Source organism: Lonchura striata, chromosome Z (assembly GCF_050655825.1).
Source record: "Lonchura striata isolate lonStrDom1 chromosome Z, ASM5065582v1, whole genome shotgun sequence".
NCBI classification, from domain to species: domain Eukaryota; kingdom Metazoa; phylum Chordata; class Aves; order Passeriformes; family Estrildidae; genus Lonchura; species Lonchura striata.
In genome coordinates, this window is record NC_140740.1 from 29,564,419 (window position 1) to 29,583,889 (window position 19,471).

General features: G+C 54.5%; 2 protein-coding genes across 2 annotated transcripts; both read left to right on the forward strand.

The window, feature by feature from the left end:
- The first annotated feature begins 1,169 nt into the window (after positions 1 to 1,169).
- On the forward strand, positions 1,170 to 8,995 carry LOC146763758 (serine/threonine-protein kinase PAK 3-like). The gene is made up of 14 exons (XM_085568011.1): positions 1,170 to 1,215; positions 1,596 to 1,709; positions 2,589 to 2,777; positions 4,168 to 4,181; positions 4,273 to 4,290; positions 5,280 to 5,421; positions 5,765 to 5,828; positions 6,457 to 6,505; positions 6,671 to 6,783; positions 6,973 to 7,090; positions 7,837 to 7,936; positions 8,221 to 8,417; positions 8,514 to 8,651; positions 8,894 to 8,995. The coding sequence occupies exons 1-14, from the start codon at positions 1,170 to 1,172 to the stop codon at positions 8,993 to 8,995; spliced, it is 1,404 nt and encodes a 467-aa protein (XP_085424137.1).
- A 1,416-nt stretch (positions 8,996 to 10,411) lies between these two features.
- Positions 10,412 to 18,217, forward strand: LOC144248234 (serine/threonine-protein kinase PAK 3-like). Its single transcript, XM_085568012.1, has 14 exons — positions 10,412 to 10,457; positions 10,837 to 10,950; positions 11,830 to 12,018; positions 12,933 to 12,970; positions 13,408 to 13,530; positions 14,520 to 14,643; positions 14,987 to 15,050; positions 15,679 to 15,727; positions 15,893 to 16,005; positions 16,195 to 16,312; positions 17,059 to 17,158; positions 17,443 to 17,639; positions 17,736 to 17,873; positions 18,116 to 18,217. The coding sequence occupies exons 1-14, from the start codon at positions 10,412 to 10,414 to the stop codon at positions 18,215 to 18,217; spliced, it is 1,515 nt and encodes a 504-aa protein (XP_085424138.1).
- Positions 18,218 to 19,471: the final 1,254 nt, after the last annotated feature.

Here is a 19,471-nt window from a genome sequence, read left to right on the forward strand (position 1 = left end):
CTAGATAGCTTAGATAGTAGAGGATAGTTTAGCTTAGAATATAGTCTTGTTAATTTAGGTAAGTTCTGAGCTCTCTTTTAAGTAGAAAAGAAGGAATTGTCATAATCAGAATTAAGCTGTGAGAGGAAAAGCTGTGATGCAGCAGAAGTGCACTGTGCAGGCGCTACAAGCTGTCAGCCTGATCAGGCCAGCTGCCGGGCAGAATGATAAAGATGCAGAAGTAGTGAGGGGACACTTTGTTTCAGCCAGAGTGGCAATAAAACTCTGACATAGGCCGAGCGTTGGAAGACTCCCTTCCTTGCCATGCTCTAGCTAAGCTGGACAGTCCCTTGCAGAGGCCCAGAGATCACGCTGAGGTAAGCAGCTTTGCTTACCGCAAGTGGGGAAAGCAAGTGCAGGAAAACTGGCGTGCAGACGCCTGCGCCTGAGGAGGCCCTCGTGCCCTGCCAGCTCAGGGGAGGGAAACGGGGATGGATCGTGCATAGGCAGAGCTTCAGCCATCCCCTGAGTTTTACGAGGAGCTCTGCTGTAGATAGGAAATGTAATGTTTTGAGGTTTTCTGAGCTTAGCTGTCTTTAGTTAGGACTAGAGACCATAGAAGGCTTCATTCATGAAGCATTGTTTAGAAAAGAGTAGAGTAGTGTTGATGTAGGGAAGCTCAGAATTATCCCTTAAGGAGAAATGAATGAATTGTCATCAGAAGAATTGAGCTATCCAAGAAGAATGTGGGATTGAGCAGATCTGGAGCAGGCATGTCCCACGAGTTGTCTGCCTGAACTGGCCACCTGGAGGAGGCCACCTGGAGGACAGATTGAGGAAGATGAAGATGGTGAAGTAACCAGGAGATGCTCTGTTCCAGCTCTTGCTTTCAGCATGACTGGCAATAAAACCTCTAAACCCCCCAGAGCCCTGGAGTGTTCCCTTGCGTGTCACGCTGTGCCTAAGCTGGTCAGTGCCTTCCAAGCTGTGCGCTGCGGACGGGCTCTCCCGTTCACGGCTTTGCGCTGCTTCCGAGCGGCCCAAGGCTCTCCCCCTTGCCAGAGTGGCCCTGGCCTGCCCCACACACCTTCCCCGACAGCTGCCCCACACCGCCCCACCTGCCTGGCTGAGATGTTCCCCACCGTGCCCTTGTGTCCCTCCGTGCCAGCTGCCCCTCACGCTGGGTCAGGATGAGGGACCTGGCCTGGCTGTCCCCCGTTTCCTGGCGGTCACTTGGTGCTGAGGAGTAAAGGAGGGTCGAAAGGGCACGTCTTCCTTACGCTTCCCTCTCTTGAACCTCTGGGGCACCAAAGCGCCCTGCTCAAGGGGGCCTGAGGGCCTACACTGGGCTTTCCATGCTACCGTGTCATTCCTCCTTCTCCAAAGCCCTACAATTTGCTGGTTGATGTGAGCGGACTTGGAAATGGGGAAAATGAGATGCTTTCCAATGGAGGCAATCCTTCTGGGTAACTACTGCAGTGTTTCAGCAAGAGAATTTGAAGATAGTGCTGGGCCTTGCATCAATTGCATTGATTTTGAAATGCCACCCTCAGCTTCTGAAGTGTGAGGAGCCCAGGGTAAAGCTCCTTGAAAGACTGGACTGTGCTGTCCACCAGCAGAGGACTTGCGGGTGCGGAGTCACCAGGAAAGCAAGTCTGGCATCCTTGTTCTACAGGTGAACCGAGTTGATTTCCAGAGGAGTTGCGTGCACTTTTCCGCCGTCTCACGCAGTAATTCCTTTCTGCTTTCAAGCTGGCTCCTGGGTCTAGCTGAAGATTTTAACAGAGAGGGGAATGACTACAACTCATTTTCATTGGGATGTGGCTGTGCAAGTGTCCGCCAGGAATCTTACAGGGAGCATGGAGCCTGGGCAAACATCTGTGAGACTGCGGCTTTGGCCTGTTCCAAAGGGCCCTTCCTTGGGCTCGACATCTGCAGGGCATTGCAGAGCAGTGGGCTGCAGGCTGCTGCCAGAGCTCCAACACAACACAACTGTGGCAGCCCAGGAACCACTGCAGAGCTCCTGTGGTTGTTCTGAGGCTTTCAGTGGCCAGAGAAAGAGCAAGCAGGACAAGAGGAGCTTTGTGTCAAGAGCTAAGCCAGCATCTCCCTGCCACAAAAGGGAGGCCGTGCAGCAAACAGAGTGGGAGAAAAAATCAGCATGCACCGGTGTGCTCAAGAAGCATCTGCACGCTGCAATACTCCTGGAAATTTATTTTCTTTGCTTCTTTTTCCCCCTACATGTCATGGAAGAAGCTGGCTTTTCAGAACCAACTAAGATGCCAGGGAGAAGAAGCACACTTGCTTTCTGTTCTCGCGTGCAGGCTGGGCCGCCGTGTCTTCCGAGTTGCCCTGGGACGCCTTGAGCTCTGGCTTATGGACTGGAAGGACATGTTCTGCTGCTTCACGACTGAGCAGAACTTCCCAGGCTTTTCTTTTGCGTCATCTGTACAGAAGGTTTGGTTGCTGGGCACAACAAACCCAGAGCAGCTGCTATTGTGAGGTCAAGGGAGCGGTGCCACGTCACAGTGCCGCGTCACAGCACAGCGATGTCCCGGTGAGCCCGAGGCCTGGTTGTCCAGAGCAGCTTTTCCGCTCGCTCCCTGCAGGAGGATCCCTGCGACCAAGGAGTTCTCAGCAGACGGCCTGCACCCCGAGAGGAGTCTTGCTTTACCCCTTGGGTGGCATTCAGTGTGCGAAGCAGCAGAGCACGGCCAAAATGTTCGGGCAGGTCTGTGCCGCGGTTTGCACCATCTTTACCGTTGCTTATTCTGGATATTACCTGACCCACCTGACTCGTAAGTAAAGGTTTATCCTGGGGCTGGCGTCCCCTGGCTTTTGCTTCGCTCTGCTCCATTCGCCGCGGTAGTGACCGAGTTGATCAGGGAACAAAACTGCCGTTAGGATGCCACCAGTTTGGTAAATCTCCTGCCAGCAGCATCAGCTAAGAAGGGGGTATCTGTACTGGGTGGTAGGTGCAGAGCGTTTGCAATGTAATTTGCAGCCTGCAGCGCTTGCCTTCCCTCCCCGGGACAGCGCGTGGCAGTGGAGTGTGTCATTTCCTCAGCTTGCTGCTTCAACCAAGACAACCTGGAAATTGTAGACTCTGAGGGGAGATGCTCAGAAGTACTTCTCAAAACCCTGTGGCTCTCTCCAGGAGTGAAGGAAAGCCCCTTTTGCTCCAAATGCTGCCATTTAGAGGCCTTGGCTGTGTGCCTTGACCCTTTCTAGGCTGCCCCAAGGTAGCCATTCCCCTGGCGATGCAGCACAAACTCCAGTCCAGTTAGGGTTTGCTGCTGAAGGCAGGAGCTGTTCTGGGGCCGCTGCAGCGGAGAGCTGCCACAGCAAAGGGGCCCTTTGTGGAAGCTTTGCTGTTGTATTGTCTTCCAGCAATTGATGGGAATGGCTTGTGCATGCAATTAAAAAAACGATCTATAAAATACTGGGAAGAGAAGAGGAAAAACTGCTTGAGCTGTTGCATTTCCTTGGCCGTGTTTCTGTTTCTTTCCTGGCAAAAGAGGCCCAAACGTAGACAGCGCCTACTCTAGTGTCCTTGTTTGTTCTCTCGCTTGCTGTGGGAAAGGGCTCTTGCTCCTGGAGGCATGTTAGGAAAGGGAAATGCTCTCCGTTGGGAATGACTTGTGCTGTGGGAGCCCCCAGCAAAAGGCACTTTTCTAAGGGCCTCTGGTTCCTTTTCCCTTGCTCCCTGCAGGTCACCTCACACGTGGATGGAGAAAAGCCTGTGCTTTGGTGAGTGGCAAAGGAACCCCTGACGTTGCTGGTGTGTTAGAACTGTGCAGCAAGCTGTGAGCTTGGCCTGTTGCAGTAGAGTGTAGAGTGCCAGCGTGGGAGGCTGAAGGAAAGGCCAGCTGCCTGGTGGCAGCAGCAGTAGCAAAGGGAGCGCTGGCTCCTTCCTTATTTTCCCATCAAGAGCCTTTCAAGAGGTGAAAAGCAAATGTGACAGCTCCAAGGTGTCTTGCTGCTTCTAGCCAGCATGGAAGATCAAATGCACAGCAAGAGGCAGTAGCACCTCATTCAGCCATCTTCCGAGGGCTTTCATGACTCAGAATGCCACTTGTATCCAAGTCTATGATTTGCCCTTATTCTGGGTGCTTTCCCAGCGCAGTAGAAAGCAGCTGCTGCAAGGGTTGGCTGTTCCCAGTCTCTCTCACTTCTGTCTGTCTGCAGGGCTCAGCCGCAGGGTCAGCGCCTCGTCTGGCTGGCACTGTTACAGAGGGAGAGGCTGAAGAGGAGCAAAACAGCAGCAAGCCTCCAGCTGCTGTCCCTCCACAGGCTGAACTTGCAGAGCCAGTAAGTGGCATCTGAGCCTGGCACTGCCTTGGATGCAGGGCCAAGCTTCAAGCCAGGCCTTCAAGCCCAGCCCTTGTTGCTTGCAGCTGAAGATGCTGGGGGCTGTGTGCCTGCCATGACCTAGTGCTGCTTCAGCCAAGCCAGGGAGCCCTGGCCAGTGGGTCCTGAACTTTGACACTTGAGCATCACTTTGCTGGGATGCTGAGAGGGCTCGAGAATGCCTCTTGGCATCAGACAAGAGGCAGCATTCAATTATTCCCAGCGTAGAAATGAGCCCCTTGTGCCCCCTGGCGATGCGGGCCGCCTGTGGCCAGCAGACAGAGCGGTCCAAAGACTCAGCTGACAGCCTTGCAGGATATTTGGGAAACACTGGCCCCTGGAAGGGACAAGCAACACTCCATGGACTACTTAGGTTCAGGCATGATGTAGACTGCGCTTCACTTGCACATGGTCAGAGCAGGGTTTGGTGAGGAGAATCCTAGAGGGCTCTGCATTGTAAAGGGCGGGTGGGGCTCAGCAGGGCTGGAATGCAGCCCCGAAGGGCCGCCCCCTAATGCCTGAAATACAGAGGGGAAATTGGTGAAAGGGATCAGAGAAGGGACACGCTCTGGGCTTCTGCTCAGACAGTTGCATGCCAGCTCCAGGGTGATTTCATTGCCCAGGAAAACACAGGAGGAGGAAGAACCGCAACAAGGCTCTGGAGCCCTGCTCTGATCTCTGTGCGGATCTTTGCAAGCCCATCAATGGCTAGTTCCACTCGTCGTGCAGAAAGGCCAGCACGATGGAGCATGGAAGTGGCCATGAGGGGCTGTATCGAAGTAGCCTTAGTGGTTTTCCCATTGCCTTTGGGAAGGGGACGTCCAAAAGCCCCCAGCTGAGGAGGCCTGGCGGTGGCCGACAGCATCTTCCGAAGGCCTTGCTTTTGCCGTGTGCTCTCCGGGGCGTCTGTGCCAGCCGCCCTTCTGACGGGCAATCCTTTCTGGTCCCAGCTCAAGACAGGCTCTGCCATTCAACGTGCCGCTGGACCGGCATCGCCTGCAGCGGCCAGCTGTCCCCCAACTGCCGGCACTTCATCCAGCAGCCCAGCCCAGCAGCCCGAGATGAGAGAGGAGCAGGGCCTGAAGACACTGAGTACGTCTGCCGTGTTTCTTGTCTGCCAGAGCAGTGCGTTGTCTGCGTGTCTCGGTGCAGGCTGCGCCAGAAGTTCCTCCTCGGTCTCAGAGGCGCTGAGGCCTCTCTGCAGAAGCTGTTGTTGTGCTTTGAGGCAGCGAGGGAGCGCTCGGGGTGTTCCTGCTGCCTCTGGGGACAGCTGAGCCTGGCTTGGCTCTGCCTGGGCTGCCTTTTGTGGCACGTCGCGAGTGACTGGCCCCAGGGAGCTCTCAAGCTCCTGACAGTGGGCATGCATTTTGGATTGTGTGGGCAGCAAGGCCTCCGGTTGAAAGTGAGCTCCTGGCACTGCTTTTGTCTCTCTCAGGGAGCATTGTGAGTCTGGGCGAGCCAATGAAGAAATACAGGGCATTTGAAGAACTTGGACGAGGGTAAGTGTGACGTCTGCTCCATAGAACAAACCGTGGGCCGGGTCTTCAGCTTGTGCAATATCCAGCGTGAAGTCAGGCCAGTTCCAAACGCGGTCAGCCTCGGGCTTTGCCTCCTGTCACCTCTCAGGACGGCTCAGTCAGAGCAGTCAGGAAGCATCAGCAAAGACAACTTGATGCAAGCGACGCCTTGCTTGCAGCAGTGAGGAGCAGGACCTGGAAGATCTCCTGGCCCTGTGTCTGTATGGCCTCCAAGGGCACCTTGCCACTCAAGAGCTGTCTGAGGACAGTTCTTGAAGGCAGTGTTTTCCAAGTTAGTCTTCTCCAGATGTAAGCCCACTTGCACACCTGTGCGCAAAGCCACACAGAGATCGAGCCCCCCTTCCACTGGAATGGAACCAAGTGGGCGTGTGCCTTGGAGATTTGCACGGGTCCTTGGTCTCCATGAGGGAGCGCCGTGTTCCCTGTCCGGCATGGCAGAGGGCTGGTGGGCTGCCGTGCTGCCGGCTGAAGAGACGCCGCAGCCAGGCGTTTTCTAAGGAGTCCAGGCAGCCTAGGGAGATCTCCTGCCTAGGCTTGCTTTCACTGCCAGGGCTATAAAGGGCTTTTTCTGCTGCCCTTTTCTTTCTAGGGGCTTTGGAGCTGTTTATAAAGCCCTCGACACCAGCACAGGACAACAGGTAAAGTGTCCATACCCACGGCAGTTTCTCCCTAAGCTCTGCTGTCTGGCAACAGGGCAGTTTGGCACAGCTCACTGTGTCATGGCACGAGCGCTCGCTCCGTGTTCCTTGAGGTCTCGTGCAGGGAGCGACTTCTCAAGTTAATGGTGGCCAATGTCTTTGTAGGTGGCCATCAAGATAATGTCTCTTCAGGAGAAGATGTCTGAGGAGCTGGCTGTCAATGAAATCCTGGTGATGAGGGACAGCAGGAATCCCAATATTGTCAGCTACTTAGACAGGTTGGGGTATTCTCACGTCTATGTAGCTTTAGACATCTGCATGTGCACGGGAGGAGTTTGCAGCTGGCTTTCAGTAATCTCTTCTGGCATGTGTAGCTTGGAGAGCAGTTGCAAAAGCCTGGGTCAGGCCCTCGGGTGCCTGAGCCGTGCCCATTCCTCTCTCTCCATGCCGTGGTTTCCTTCTTTCAGCTACCTGGTGGATGCGGAGCTCTGGCTGGTGATGGAGTTCATGGACGGCGGCACGTTGTTCGATGTGCTCCGGGCAGTGTACCTGGAGGAAGGACAGATAGGCGCCGTCTGTCGGGAGGTGAGGCGTCCCGCTTGTGCTTCCCCTGGCCTGCCCAGGATGGTTCTTGTCAGCTGGTGGTTAAGGAGAGCAGAGATTTCTTGGCCCCGGCTTTCTTTTGGCGCTGCTCTCACGACACAGAGCAGAAGAAAGAGCATTAATCTGAAGGGAACTGCCTGCTGGAGTTCCCGCACGCCTTAGGCTCTGTTCTTGCACTCTTCCATGCTGTCCGTCCTCTGGCGCTCGTGCACACTCACTTGTTTCATTTCCTGGCTTGCTCCTCTCAGCTTTGCCTCTGAATGTTTGTCTGGAGCCTGTCCGTCTGTCCGACATTCCTTGACATTCTAAGCCCGCATGCGGGTGGCAGAATTTCAAGCCGAGGGCGAAGGAGATGTCCTCAGCTTCAAAGCACGGCATTGCAGCCCAGATGGCGAGGGATTCTGAAACAGGTCTAATGTGCTGCTTCCTCCTCTGCTGCCACAGGGCTTCCAATGAAATCGTTGCCATGCTGCTTGCCAGCCAAAGGTCACGTGCTTGGTACCAATGGCAGGATGGACTCGTGCAAGCTCAGATGCCTTCGCTTTGAAATATCCAAAGCACTTCTAAGAGTGTTGAAGCAGCAAGCTCTTGCTCTTGACAGCGCCGTGCTAGTGCTCCCTCCTTCACAATTCCCTGAGAAAGCTGTCAACCTCTTGGAGCCCTTTTCTTTCTTCTGGGATTAAATCAGATGCTGAATGTTAACTTTCCTTCCCTCCTTTCTCTCTCAGTGCCTGCAAGGACTGCATTTCCTTCATTCCCGCCAAGTCATCCACAGGGACATCAAAAGCGGCAACGTTCTCGTGGGCATGGACGGATCTGTCAAGCTGGGTGGGTATCGTCCCTGCTCAGGGGCAGCCTTCCCCGCGTGTGCTGTGGGGCTGCTTTTTGGTGACTGCCACTTCCCCAGAAGCGCTGCTCAGCCAGCGCGTGAATCGTGAGGGTGTTTCTGAAATGGCCAATGCCCTATTTCCCTGGCTCCAGCCACAGGGAAGGCAAGCTCAGCTGCCTTTTCAGCTAGACTGGGCATGGCCTTGGCAGGCTTGGAGTGGGCCATCCTTTAGGCCGGTTTGCCAGCGGTGGCTGGCTTTGACAGGCTTTGTTTTTCTCCTCAGCTGACTTTGGCCTCTGCGCTCAGCTCAGCCCTGAGCGCAGCAAGCGCAGCTCCAGAGTGGGCACTCCCAGCTGGATGGCCCCGGAAGTGGTGAGAGGAGAAGCCTACGGCCCCAAAGCGGACATCTGGTCCCTGGGGATCATGGGGCTGGAAATGGTGGAAGGGGAAGCTCCTTATGAGAGGATGGCCCATGTCAGGGTAAGGTGCAGCTTAGAAAGGGGCCTCTGTGTGGAGAGAGCTGTTGTGGCTAGGAAAGGAGCAGCTAGAGTGCCCTCTTCCATCCATGTGTTGTAGGTTTTTGAACTGATAGAAACGAACGGGCCCCCGAAACTGCAGAACCCCAGGCACCACTCGGCTCTCCTGCGCGACTTTCTGCGCTGCTGCCTGCAGGCAGACGAGGACAGGCGCTGGTCTGCCCAGGAACTCCTGCAGGTGAGAAAAAGCAAAGGGGCAAAAAGCCCTGCCAGCTGAGGACACCTGCATCCAGGGATCAAGAGGAGTGTGGGCTGCGTGGGTGAGGCAGCTTCCAGGAGAGGAAGGCCCACGGGGAATGTGCTGCCCTCGGTCCTCTTGGTGTGTCTTTTGGGCAGCCAAGGAGTCCTGCTTGGGCCCGTGAGGATGTGCTCATGGAAAGTAACGGGGGTTCCCTTCTTTTTGGTTTTTCTTCCGGGCAGCATCCGTTTGTGACCTCAGGCGAGCCAGCCTCCAGCCTGGCTGCTCTGGTCACCTCAGCCAAGCAAGTGCTGGAAGACTGGAGAGGAGACGCTTGCGCCTGAGGAGGCCCTTGTGCCGTGCCAGCTCCGAGCAGGGGCAAGGGGATGTGTTGTGTTTGGGCAGAGATTCAGCCATCCCCTGACTTTTTAATAAGAGGCTGTGCTGTAGATAGGAAATGTAATGGTTCCGGAATTTTCTTAGTTTAGCTAGGTTCAACTTAAACCGTTGTTGGGTTTTTTTTTTTTCATGAAAAGATTAACTTTTAAAAATTAAGGAAATTCAGGCAGAGAATTCAAAGGACTGTAGAATCTAGATAGCTTAGATAGTAGAGGATAGTTTAGCTTAGAATATAGTCTTGTTAATTTAGGTAAGTTCTGAGCTCTCTTTTAAGTAGAAAAGAAGGAATTGTCATAATCAGAATTAAGCTGTGAGAGGAAAAGCTGTGATGCAGCAGAAGTGCACTGTGCAGGCGCTACAAGCTGTCAGCCTGATCAGGCCAGCTGCCGGGCAGAATGATAAAGATGCAGAAGTAGTGAGGGGACACTTTGTTTCAGCCAGAGTGGCAATAAAACTCTGACATAGGCCGAGCGTTGGAAGACTCCCTTCCTTGCCATGCTCTAGCTAAGCTGGACAGTCCCTTGCAGAGGCCCAGAGATCACGCTGAGGTAAGCAGCTTTGCTTACCGCAAGTGGGGAAAGCAAGTGCAGGAAAACTGGCGTGCAGACGCCTGCGCCTGAGGAGGCCCTCGTGCCCTGCCAGCTCAGGGGAGGGAAACGGGGATGGATCGTGCATAGGCAGAGCTTCAGCCATCCCCTGAGTTTTACGAGGAGCTCTGCTGTAGATAGGAAATGTAATGTTTTGAGGTTTTCTGAGCTTAGCTGTCTTTAGTTAGGACTAGAGACCATAGAAGGCTTCATTCATGAAGCATTGTTTAGAAAAGAGTAGAGTAGTGTTGATGTAGGGAAGCTCAGAATTATCCCTTAAGGAGAAATGAATGAATTGTCATCAGAAGAATTGAGCTATCCAAGAAGAATGTGGGATTGAGCAGATCTGGAGCAGGCATGTCCCACGAGTTGTCTGCCTGAACTGGCCACCTGGAGGAGGCCACCTGGAGGACAGATTGAGGAAGATGAAGATGGTGAAGTAACCAGGAGATGCTCTGTTCCAGCTCTTGCTTTCAGCATGACTGGCAATAAAACCTCTAAACCCCCCAGAGCCCTGGAGTGTTCCCTTGCGTGTCACGCTGTGCCTAAGCTGGTCAGTGCCTTCCAAGCTGTGCGCTGCGGACGGGCTCTCCCGTTCACGGCTTTGCGCTGCTTCCGAGCGGCCCAAGGCTCTCCCCCTTGCCAGAGTGGCCCTGGCCTGCCCCACACACCTTCCCCGACAGCTGCCCCACACCGCCCCACCTGCCTGGCTGAGATGTTCCCCACCGTGCCCTTGTGTCCCTCCGTGCCAGCTGCCCCTCACGCTGGGTTAGGATGAGGGACCTGGCCTGGCTGTCCCCCGTTTCCTGGCGGTCACTTGGTGCTGAGGAGTAAAGGAGGGTCGAAAGGGCACGTCTTCCTTACGCTTCCCTCTCTTGAACCTCTGGGGAACAAAGCGCCCTGCTCAAGGGGGCCTGAGGGCCTACACTGGGCTTTCCATGCTACCGTGTCATTCCTCCTTCTCCAAAGCCCTACAATTTGCTGGTTGATGTGAGCGGACTTGGAAATGGGGAAAATGAGATGCTTTCCAATGGAGGCAATCCTTCTGGGTAACTACTGCAGTGTTTCAGCAAGAGAATTTGAAGATAGTGCTGGGCCTTGCATCAATTGCATTGATTTTGAAATGCCACCCTCAGCTTCTGAAGTGTGAGGAGCCCAGGGTAAAGCTCCTTGAAAGACTGGACTGTGCTGTCCACCAGCAGAGGACTTGCGGGTGCGGAGTCACCAGGAAAGCAAGTCTGGCATCCTTGTTCTACAGGTGAACCGAGTTGATTTCCAGAGGAGTTGCGTGCACTTTTCCGCCGTCTCACGCAGTAATTCCTTTCTGCTTTCAAGCTGGCTCCTGGGTCTAGCTGAAGATTTTAACAGAGAGGGGAATGACTACAACTCATTTTCATTGGGATGTGGCTGTGCAAGTGTCCGCCAGGAATCTTACAGGGAGCATGGAGCCTGGGCAAACATCTGTGAGACTGTGGCTTTGGCCTGTTCCAAAGGGCCCTTCCTTGGGCTCAACATCTGCAGGGCATTGCAGAGCAGTGGGCTGCAGGCTGCTGCCAGAGCTCCAACACAACACAACTGTGGCAGCCCAGGAACCACTGCAGAGCTCCTGTGGTTGTTCTGAGGCTTTCAGTGGCCAGAGAAAGAGCAAGCAGGACAAGAGGAGCTTTGTGTCAAGAGCTAAGCCAGCATCTCCCTGCCACAAAAGGGAGGCCGTGCAGCAAACAGAGTGGGAGAAAAAAATCAGCATGCACCGGTGTGCTCAAGAAGCATCTGCACACTGCAATACTCCTGGAAATTTATTTTCTTTGCTTCTTTTTCCCCCTACATGTCATGGAAGAAGCTGGCTTTTCAGAACCAACTAAGATGCCAGGGAGAAGAAGCACACTTGCTTTCTGTTCTCGCGTGCAGGCTGGGCTGCCGTGTCTTCTGAGTTGCCCTGGGACGCCTTGAGCTCTGGCTTATGGACTGGAAGGACATGTTCTGCTGCTTCACGACTGAGCAGAACTTCCCAGGCTTTTCTTTTGCGTCATCTGTACAGAAGGTTTGGTTGCTGGGCACAACAAACCCAGAGCAGCTGCTATTGTGAGGTCAAGGGAGCGGTGCCACGTCACAGTGCCGCGTCACAGCACAGCGATGTCCCGGTGAGCCCGAGGCCTGTTGTCCAGAGCAGCTTTTCCGCTCGCTCCCTGCAGGAGGATCCCTGCGACCAAGGAGTTCTCAGCAGACGGCCTGCACCCCGAGAGGAGTCTTGCTTTACCCCTTGGGTGGCATTCAATGTGCGAAGCAGCAGAGCACGGCCAAAATGTTCGGGCAGGTCTGTGCCGCGGTTTGCACCATCTTTACCGTTGCTTATTCTGGATATTACCTGACCCACCTGACTCGTAAGTAAAGGTTTATCCTGGGGCTGGCGTCCCCTGGCTTTTGCTTCGCTCTGCTCCATTCGCCGCGGTAGTGACCGAGTTGATCAGGGAACAAAACTGCCGTTAGGATGCCACCAGTTTGGTAAATCTCCTGCCAGCAGCATCAGCTAAGAAGGGGGTATCTGTACTGGGTGGTAGGTGCAGAGCGTTTGCAATGTAATTTGCAGCCTGCAGCGCTTGCCTTCCCTCCCCGGGACAGCGCGTGGCAGTGGAGTGTGTCATTTCCTCAGCTTGCTGCTTCAACCAAGACAACCTGGAAATTATAGACTCTGAGGGGAGATGCTCAGAAGTACTTCTCAAAACCCTGTGGCTCTCTCCAGGAGTGAAGGAAAGCCCCTTTTGCTCCAAATGCTGCCATTTAGAGGCCTTGGCTGTGTGCCTTGACCCTTTCTAGGCTGCGCCAAGGTAGCCATTCCCCTGGCGATGCAGCACAAACTCCAGTCCAGTTAGGGTTTGCTGCTGAAGGCAGGAGCTGTTCTGGGGCCGCTGCAGCGGAGAGCTGCCACAGCAAAGGGGCCCTTTGTGGAAGCTTTGCTGTTGTATTGTCTTCCAGCAATTGATGGGAATGGCTTGTGCATGCAATTAAAAAAACGATCTATAAAATACTGGGAAGAGAAGAGGAAAAACTGCTTGAGCTGTTGCATTTCCTTGGCCGTGTTTCTGTTTCTTTCCTGGCAAAAGAGGCCCAAACGTAGACAGCGCCTACTCTAGTGTCCTTGTTTGTTCTCTCGCTTGCTGTGGGAAAGGGCTCTTGCTCCTGGAGGCATGTTGGGAAAGGGAAATGCTCTCCGTTGGGAATGACTTGTGCTGTGGGAGCCCCCAGCAAAAGGCACTTTTCTAAGGGCCTCTGGTTCCTTTTCCCTTGCTCCCTGCAGGTCACCTCACACGTGGATGGAGAAAAGCCTGTGCTTTGGTGAGTGGCAAAGGAACCCCTGACGTTGCTGGCATGTTAGAACTGTGCAGCAAGCTGTGAGCTTGGCCTGTTGCAGTAGAGTGTAGAGTGCCAGCGTGGGAGGCTGAAGGAAAGGCCAGCTGCCTGGTGGCAGCAGCAGTAGCAAAGGGAGCACTGGCTCCTTCCTTATTTTCCCATCAAGAGCCTTTCAAGAGGTGAAAAGCAAATGTGACAGCTCCAAGGTGTCTTGCTGCTTCTAGCCAGCATGGAAGATCAAATGCACAGCAAGAGGCAGTAGCACCTCATTCAGCCATCTTCCGAGGGCTTTCATGACTCAGAATGCCACTTGTATCCAAGTCTATGATTTGCCCTTATTCTGGTGCTTTCCCAGCGCAGTAGAAAGCAGCTGCTGCAAGGGTTGGCTGTTCCCAGTCTCTCTCACTTCTGTCTGTCTGCAGGGCTCAGCCGCAGGGTCAGCGCCTCGTCTGGCTGGCACTGTTACAGATGGAGAGGCTGAAGAGGAGCAAAACAGCATCAAGCCTCCAGCTGCTGTCCCTCCACAGGCTGAACTTGCAGAGCCAGTAAGTGGCATCTGAGCCTGGCACTGCCTTGGATGCAGGGCCAAGCTTCAAGCCAGGCCTTCAAGCCCAGCCCTTGTTGCTTGCGGCTGAAGATGCTGGGGGCTGTGTGCCTGCCATGACCTAGTGCTGCTTCAGCCAAGCCAGGGAGCCCTGGCCAATGGGTCCTGAACTTTGACACTTGAGCATCACTTTGCTGGGATGCTGAGAGGGCTCGAGAATGCCTCTTGGCATCAGACAAGAGGCAGCATTCAATTATTCCCAGCGTAGAAATGAGCCCCTTGTGCCCTCTGGCGATGCGGGCCGCCTGTGGCCAGCGGACAGAGCGGTCCAAAGACTCAGCTGACAGCCTTGCAGGATATTTGGGAAACACTGGCCCCTGGAAGGGACAAGCCACACTCCATGGACTACTTAGGTTCAGGCATGATGTAGACTGCGCTTCACTTGCACATGGTCAGAGCAGGGTTTGGTGAGGAGAATCCTAGAGGGCTCTGCATTGTAAAGGGCGGGTGGGGCTCAGCAGGGCTGGAATGCAGCCCCGAAGGGCCGCCCCCTAATGCCTGAAATACAGAGGGGAAATCGGTGAAAGGGATCAGAGAAGGGACACGCTCTGGGCTTCTGCTCAGACAGTTGCATGCCAGCTCCAGGGTGATTTCATTGCCCAGGAAAACACAGGAGGAGGAAGAACCGCAACAAGGCTCTGGAGCCCTGCTCTGATCTCTGTGTGGATCTTTGCAAGCCCATCAATGGCTAGTTCCACTCGTCGTGCAGAAAGGCCAGCACGATGGAGCATGGAAGTGGCCATGAGGGGCTGTATCGAAGTAGCCTTAGTGGTTTTCCCATTGCCTTTGGGAAGGGGACGTCCAAAAGCCCCCAGCTGAGGAGGCCTGGCGGTGGCCGACAGCATCTTCCGAAGGCCTTGCTTTTGCCGTGTGCTCTCCGGGGCGTCTGTGCCAGCCGCCCTTCTGACGGGCAATCCTTTCTGGTCCCAGCTCAAGACAGGCTCTGCCATTCAACGTGCCGCTGGACCGGCATCGCCTGCAGCAGCCGGCACTTCATCCAGCAGCCCAGCCCAGCAGCCCGAGATGAGAGAGGAGCAGGGCCTGAAGACACTGAGTACGTCTGCCGTGTTTCTTGTCTGCCAGAGCAGTGCGTTGTCTGCCTGTCTCGGTGCAGGCTGCGCCAGAAGTTCCTCCTCGGTCTCAGAGGCGCTGAGGCCTCTCTGCAGAAGCTGTTGTTGTGCTTTGAGGCAGCGAGGGAGCGCTCGGGGTGTTCCTGCTGCCTCTGGGGACAGCTGAGCCTGGCTTGGCTCTGCCTGGGCTGCCTTTTGTGGCACGTCGCGAGTGACTGGCCCCAGGGAGCTCTCAAGCTCCTGACAGTGGGCATGCATTTTGGATTGTGTGGGCAGCAAGGCCTCCGGTTGAAAGTGAGCTCCTGGCACTGCTTTTGTCTCTCTCAGGGAGCATTGTGAGTCTGGGCGAGCCAATGAAGAAATACAGGGCATTTGAAGAACTTGGACGAGGGTAAGTGTGACGTCTGCTCCATAGAACAAACCGTGGGCCGGGTCTTCAGCTTGTGCAATATCCAGCGTGAAGTCAGGCCAGTTCCAAACGCGGTCAGCCTCGGGCTTTGCCTCCTGTCACCTCTCAGGACGGCTCAGTCAGAGCAGTCAGGAAGCATCAGCAAAGACAACTTGATGCAAGCGACGCCTTGCTTGCAGCAGTGAGGAGCAGGACCTGGAAGATCTCCTGGCCCTGTGTCTGTATGGCCTCCAAGGGCACCTTGCCACTCAAGAGCTGTCTGAGGACAGTTCTTGAAGGCAGTGTTTTCCAAGTTAGTCTTCTCCAGATGTAAGCCCACTTGCACACCTGTGCGCAAAGCCACACAGAGATCGAGCCCCCCTTCCACTGGAATGGAACCAAGTGGGCGTGTGCCTTGGAGATTTGCACGGGTCCTTGGTCTCCATGAGGGAGCTCCGTGTTCCCTGTCCGGCATGGCAGAGGGCTGGTGGGCTGCCGTGCTGCCGGCTGAAGAGACGCCGCAGCCAGGCGTTTTCTAAGGAGTCCAGGCAGCCTAGGGAGATCTCCTGCCTAGGCTTGCTTTCACTGCCAGGGCTATAAAGGGCTTTTTCTGCTGCCCTTTTCTTTCTAGGGGCTTTGGAGCTGTTTATAAAGCCCTCGACACCAGCACAGGACAACAGGTAAAGTGTCCATACCCACGGCAGTTTCTCCCTAAGCTCTGCTGTCTGGCAACAGGGCAGTTTGGCACAGCTCACTGTGTCATGGCACGAGCGCTCGCTCCGTGTTCCTTGAGGTCTCGTGCAGGGAGCGACTTCTCAAGTTAATGGTGGCCAATGTCTTTGTAGGTGGCCATCAAGATAATGTCTCTTCAGGAGAAGATGTCTGAGGAGCTGGCTGTCAATGAAATCTTGGTGATGAGGGACAGCAGGAATCCCAATATTGTCAGCTACTTAGACAGGTTGGGGTATTCTCACGTCTATGTAGCTTTAGACATCTGCATGTGCACGGGAGGAGTTTGCAGCTGGCTTTCAGTAATCTCTTCTGGCATGTGTAGCTTGGAGAGCAGTTGCAAAAGCCTGGGTCAGGCCCTCGGGTGCCTGAGCCGTGCCCATTCCTCTCTCTCCATGCCGTGGTTTCCTTCTTTCAGCTACCTGGTGGATGCGGAGCTCTGGCTGGTGATGGAGTTCATGGACGGCGGCACGTTGTTCGATGTGCTCCGGGCAGTGTACCTGGAGGAAGGACAGATAGGCGCCGTCTGTCGGGAGGTGAGGCGTCCCGCTTGTGCTTCCCCTGGCCTGCCCAGGATGGTTCTTGTCAGCTGGTGGTTAAGGAGAGCAGAGATTTCTTGGCCCCGGCTTTCTTTTGGCGCTGCTCTCACGACACAGAGCAGAAGAAAGAGCATTAATCTGAAGGGAACTGCCTGCTGGAGTCCCCGCACGCCTTAGGCTCTGTTCTTGCACTCTTCCATGCTGTCCGTCCTCTGGCGCTCGTGCACACTCACTTGTTTCATTTCCTGGCTTGCTCCTCTCAGCTTTGCCTCTGAATGTTTGTCTGGAGCCTGTCCGTCTGTCCGACATTCCTTGACATTCTAAGCCCGCATGCGGGTGGCAGAATTTCAAGCCGAGGGCGAAGGAGATGTCCTCAGCTTCAAAGCACGGCATTGCAGCCCAGATGGCGAGGGATTCTGAAACAGGTCTAATGTGCTGCTTCCTCCTCTGCTGCCACAGGGCTTCCAATGAAATCGTTGCCATGCTGCTTGCCAGCCAAAGGTCACGTGCTTGGTACCAATGGCAGAATGGACTCGTGCAAGCTCAGATGCCTTCGCTTTGAAATATCCAAAGCACTTCTAAGAGTGTTGAAGCAGCAAGCTCTTGCTCTTGACAGCGCCGTGCTAGTGCTCCCTCCTTCACAATTCCCTGAGAAAGCTGTCAACCTCTTGGAGCCCTTTTCTTTCTTCTGGGATTAAATCAGATGCTGAATGTTAACTTTCCTTCCCTCCTTTCTCTCTCAGTGCCTGCAAGGACTGCATTTCCTTCATTCCCGCCAAGTCATCCACAGGGACATCAAAAGCGGCAACGTTCTCGTGGGCATGGACGGATCTGTCAAGCTGGGTGGGTATCGTCCCTGCTCAGGGGCAGCCTTCCCCGCGTGTGCTGTGGGGCTGCTTTTTGGTGACTGCCACTTCCCCAGAAGCGCTGCTCAGCCAGCGCGTGAATCGTGAGGGTGTTTCTGAAATGGCCAATGCCCTATTTCCCTGGCTCCAGCCACAGGGAAGGCAAGCTCAGCTGCCTTTTCAGCTAGACTGGGCATGGCCTTGGCAGGCTTGGAGTGGGCCATCCTTTAGGCCGGTTTGCCAGCGGTGGCTGGCTTTGACAGGCTTTGTTTTTCTCCTCAGCTGACTTTGGCCTCTGCGCTCAGCTCAGCCCTGAGCGCAGCAAGCGCAGCTCCAGAGTGGGCACTCCCAGCTGGATGGCCCCGGAAGTGGTGAGAGGAGAAGCCTACGGCCCCAAAGTGGACATCTGGTCCCTGGGGATCATGGGGCTGGAAATGGTGGAAGGGGAAGCTCCTTATGAGAGGATGGCCCGTGTCAGGGTAAGGTGCAGCTTAGAAAGGGGGCTCTGTGTGGAGAGAGCTGTTGTGGCTAGGAAAGGAGCAGCTAGAGTGCCCTCTTCCATCCATGTGTTGTAGGTTTTTGAACTGATAGAAACGAACGGGCCCCCGAAACTGCAGAACCCCAGGCACCACTCGGCTCTCCTGCGCGACTTTCTGCGCTGCTGCCTGCAGGCAGACCAGGACAGGCGCTGGTCTGCCCAGGAACTCCTGCAGGTGAGAAAAAGCAAAGGGGCAAAAAGCCCTGCCAGCTGAGGACACCTGCATCCAGGGATCAAGAGGAGTGTGGGCTGCGTGGGTGAGGCAGCTTCCAGGAGAGGAAGGCCCACGGGGAATGTGCTGCCCTCGGTCCTCTTGGTGTGTCTTTTGGGCAGCCAAGGAGACCTGCTTGGGCCCGTGAGGATGTGCTCATGGAAAGTAACGGGGGTTCCCTTCTTTTTGGTTTTTCTTCCGGGCAGCATCCGTTTGTGACCTCAGGCGAGCCAGCCTCCAGCCTGGCTGCTCTGGTCACCTCAGCCAAGCAAGTGCTGGAAGACTGGAGAGGAGACGCTTGCGCCTGAGGAGGCCCTTGTGCCGTGCCAGCTCCGAGCAGGGGCAAGGGGATGTGTTGTGTTTGGGCAGAGATTCAGCCATCCCCTGACTTTTTAATAAGAGGCTGTGCTGTAGATAGGAAATGTAATGGTTCCGGAATTTTCTTAGTTTAGCTAGGTTCAACTTAAACCGTTGTTGGGTTTTTTTTTTTTCATGAAAAGATTAACTTTTAAAAATTAAGGAAATTCAGGCAGAGAATTCAAAGGACTGTAGAATCTAGATAGCTTAGATAGTAGAGGATAGTTTAGCTTAGAATATAGTCTTGTTAATTTAGGTAAGTTCTGAGCTCTCTTTTAAGTAGAAAAGAAGGAATTGTCATAATCAGAATTAAGCTGTGAGAGGAAAAGCTGTGATGCAGCAGAAGTGCACTGTGCAGGCGCTACAAGCTGTCAGCCTGATCAGGCCAGCTGCCGGGCAGAATGATAAAGATGCAGAAGTAGTGAGGGGACACTTTGTTTCAGCCAGAGTGGCAATAAAACTCTGACATAGGCCGAGCGTTGGAAGACTCCCTTCCTTGCCATGCTCTAGCTAAGCTGGACAGTCCCTTGCAGAGGCCCAGAGATCACGCTGAGGTAAGCAGCTTTGCTTACCGCAAGTGGGGAAAGCAAGTGCAGGAAAACTGGCGTGCAGACGCCTGCGCCTGAGGAGGCCCTCGTGCCCTGCCAGCTCAGGGGAGGGAAACGGGGATGGATCGTGCATAGGCAGAGCTTCAGCCATCCCCTGAGTTTTACGAGGAGCTCTGCTGTAGATAGGAAATGTAATGTTTTGAGGTTTTCTGAGCTTAGCTGTCTTTAGTTAGGACTAGAGACCATAGAAGGCTTCATTCATGAAGCATTGTTTAGAAAAGAGTAGAGTAGTGTTGATGTAGGGAAGCTCAGAATTATCCCTTAAGGAGAAATGAATGAATTGTCATCAGAAGAATTGAGCTATCCAAGAAGAATGTGGGATTGAGCAGATCTGGAGCAGGCATGTCCCACGAGTTGTCTGCCTGAACTGGCCACCTGGAGGAGGCCACCTGGAGGACAGATTGAGGAAGATGAAGATGGTGAAGTAACCAGGAGATGCTCTGTTCCAGCTCTTGCTTTCAGCATGACTGGCAATAAAACCTCTAAACCCCCCAGAGCCCTGGAGTGTTCCCTTGCGTGTCACGCTGTGCCTAAGCTGGTCAGTGCCTTCCAAGCTGTGCGCTGCGGACGGGCTCTCCCGTTCACGGCTTTGCGCTG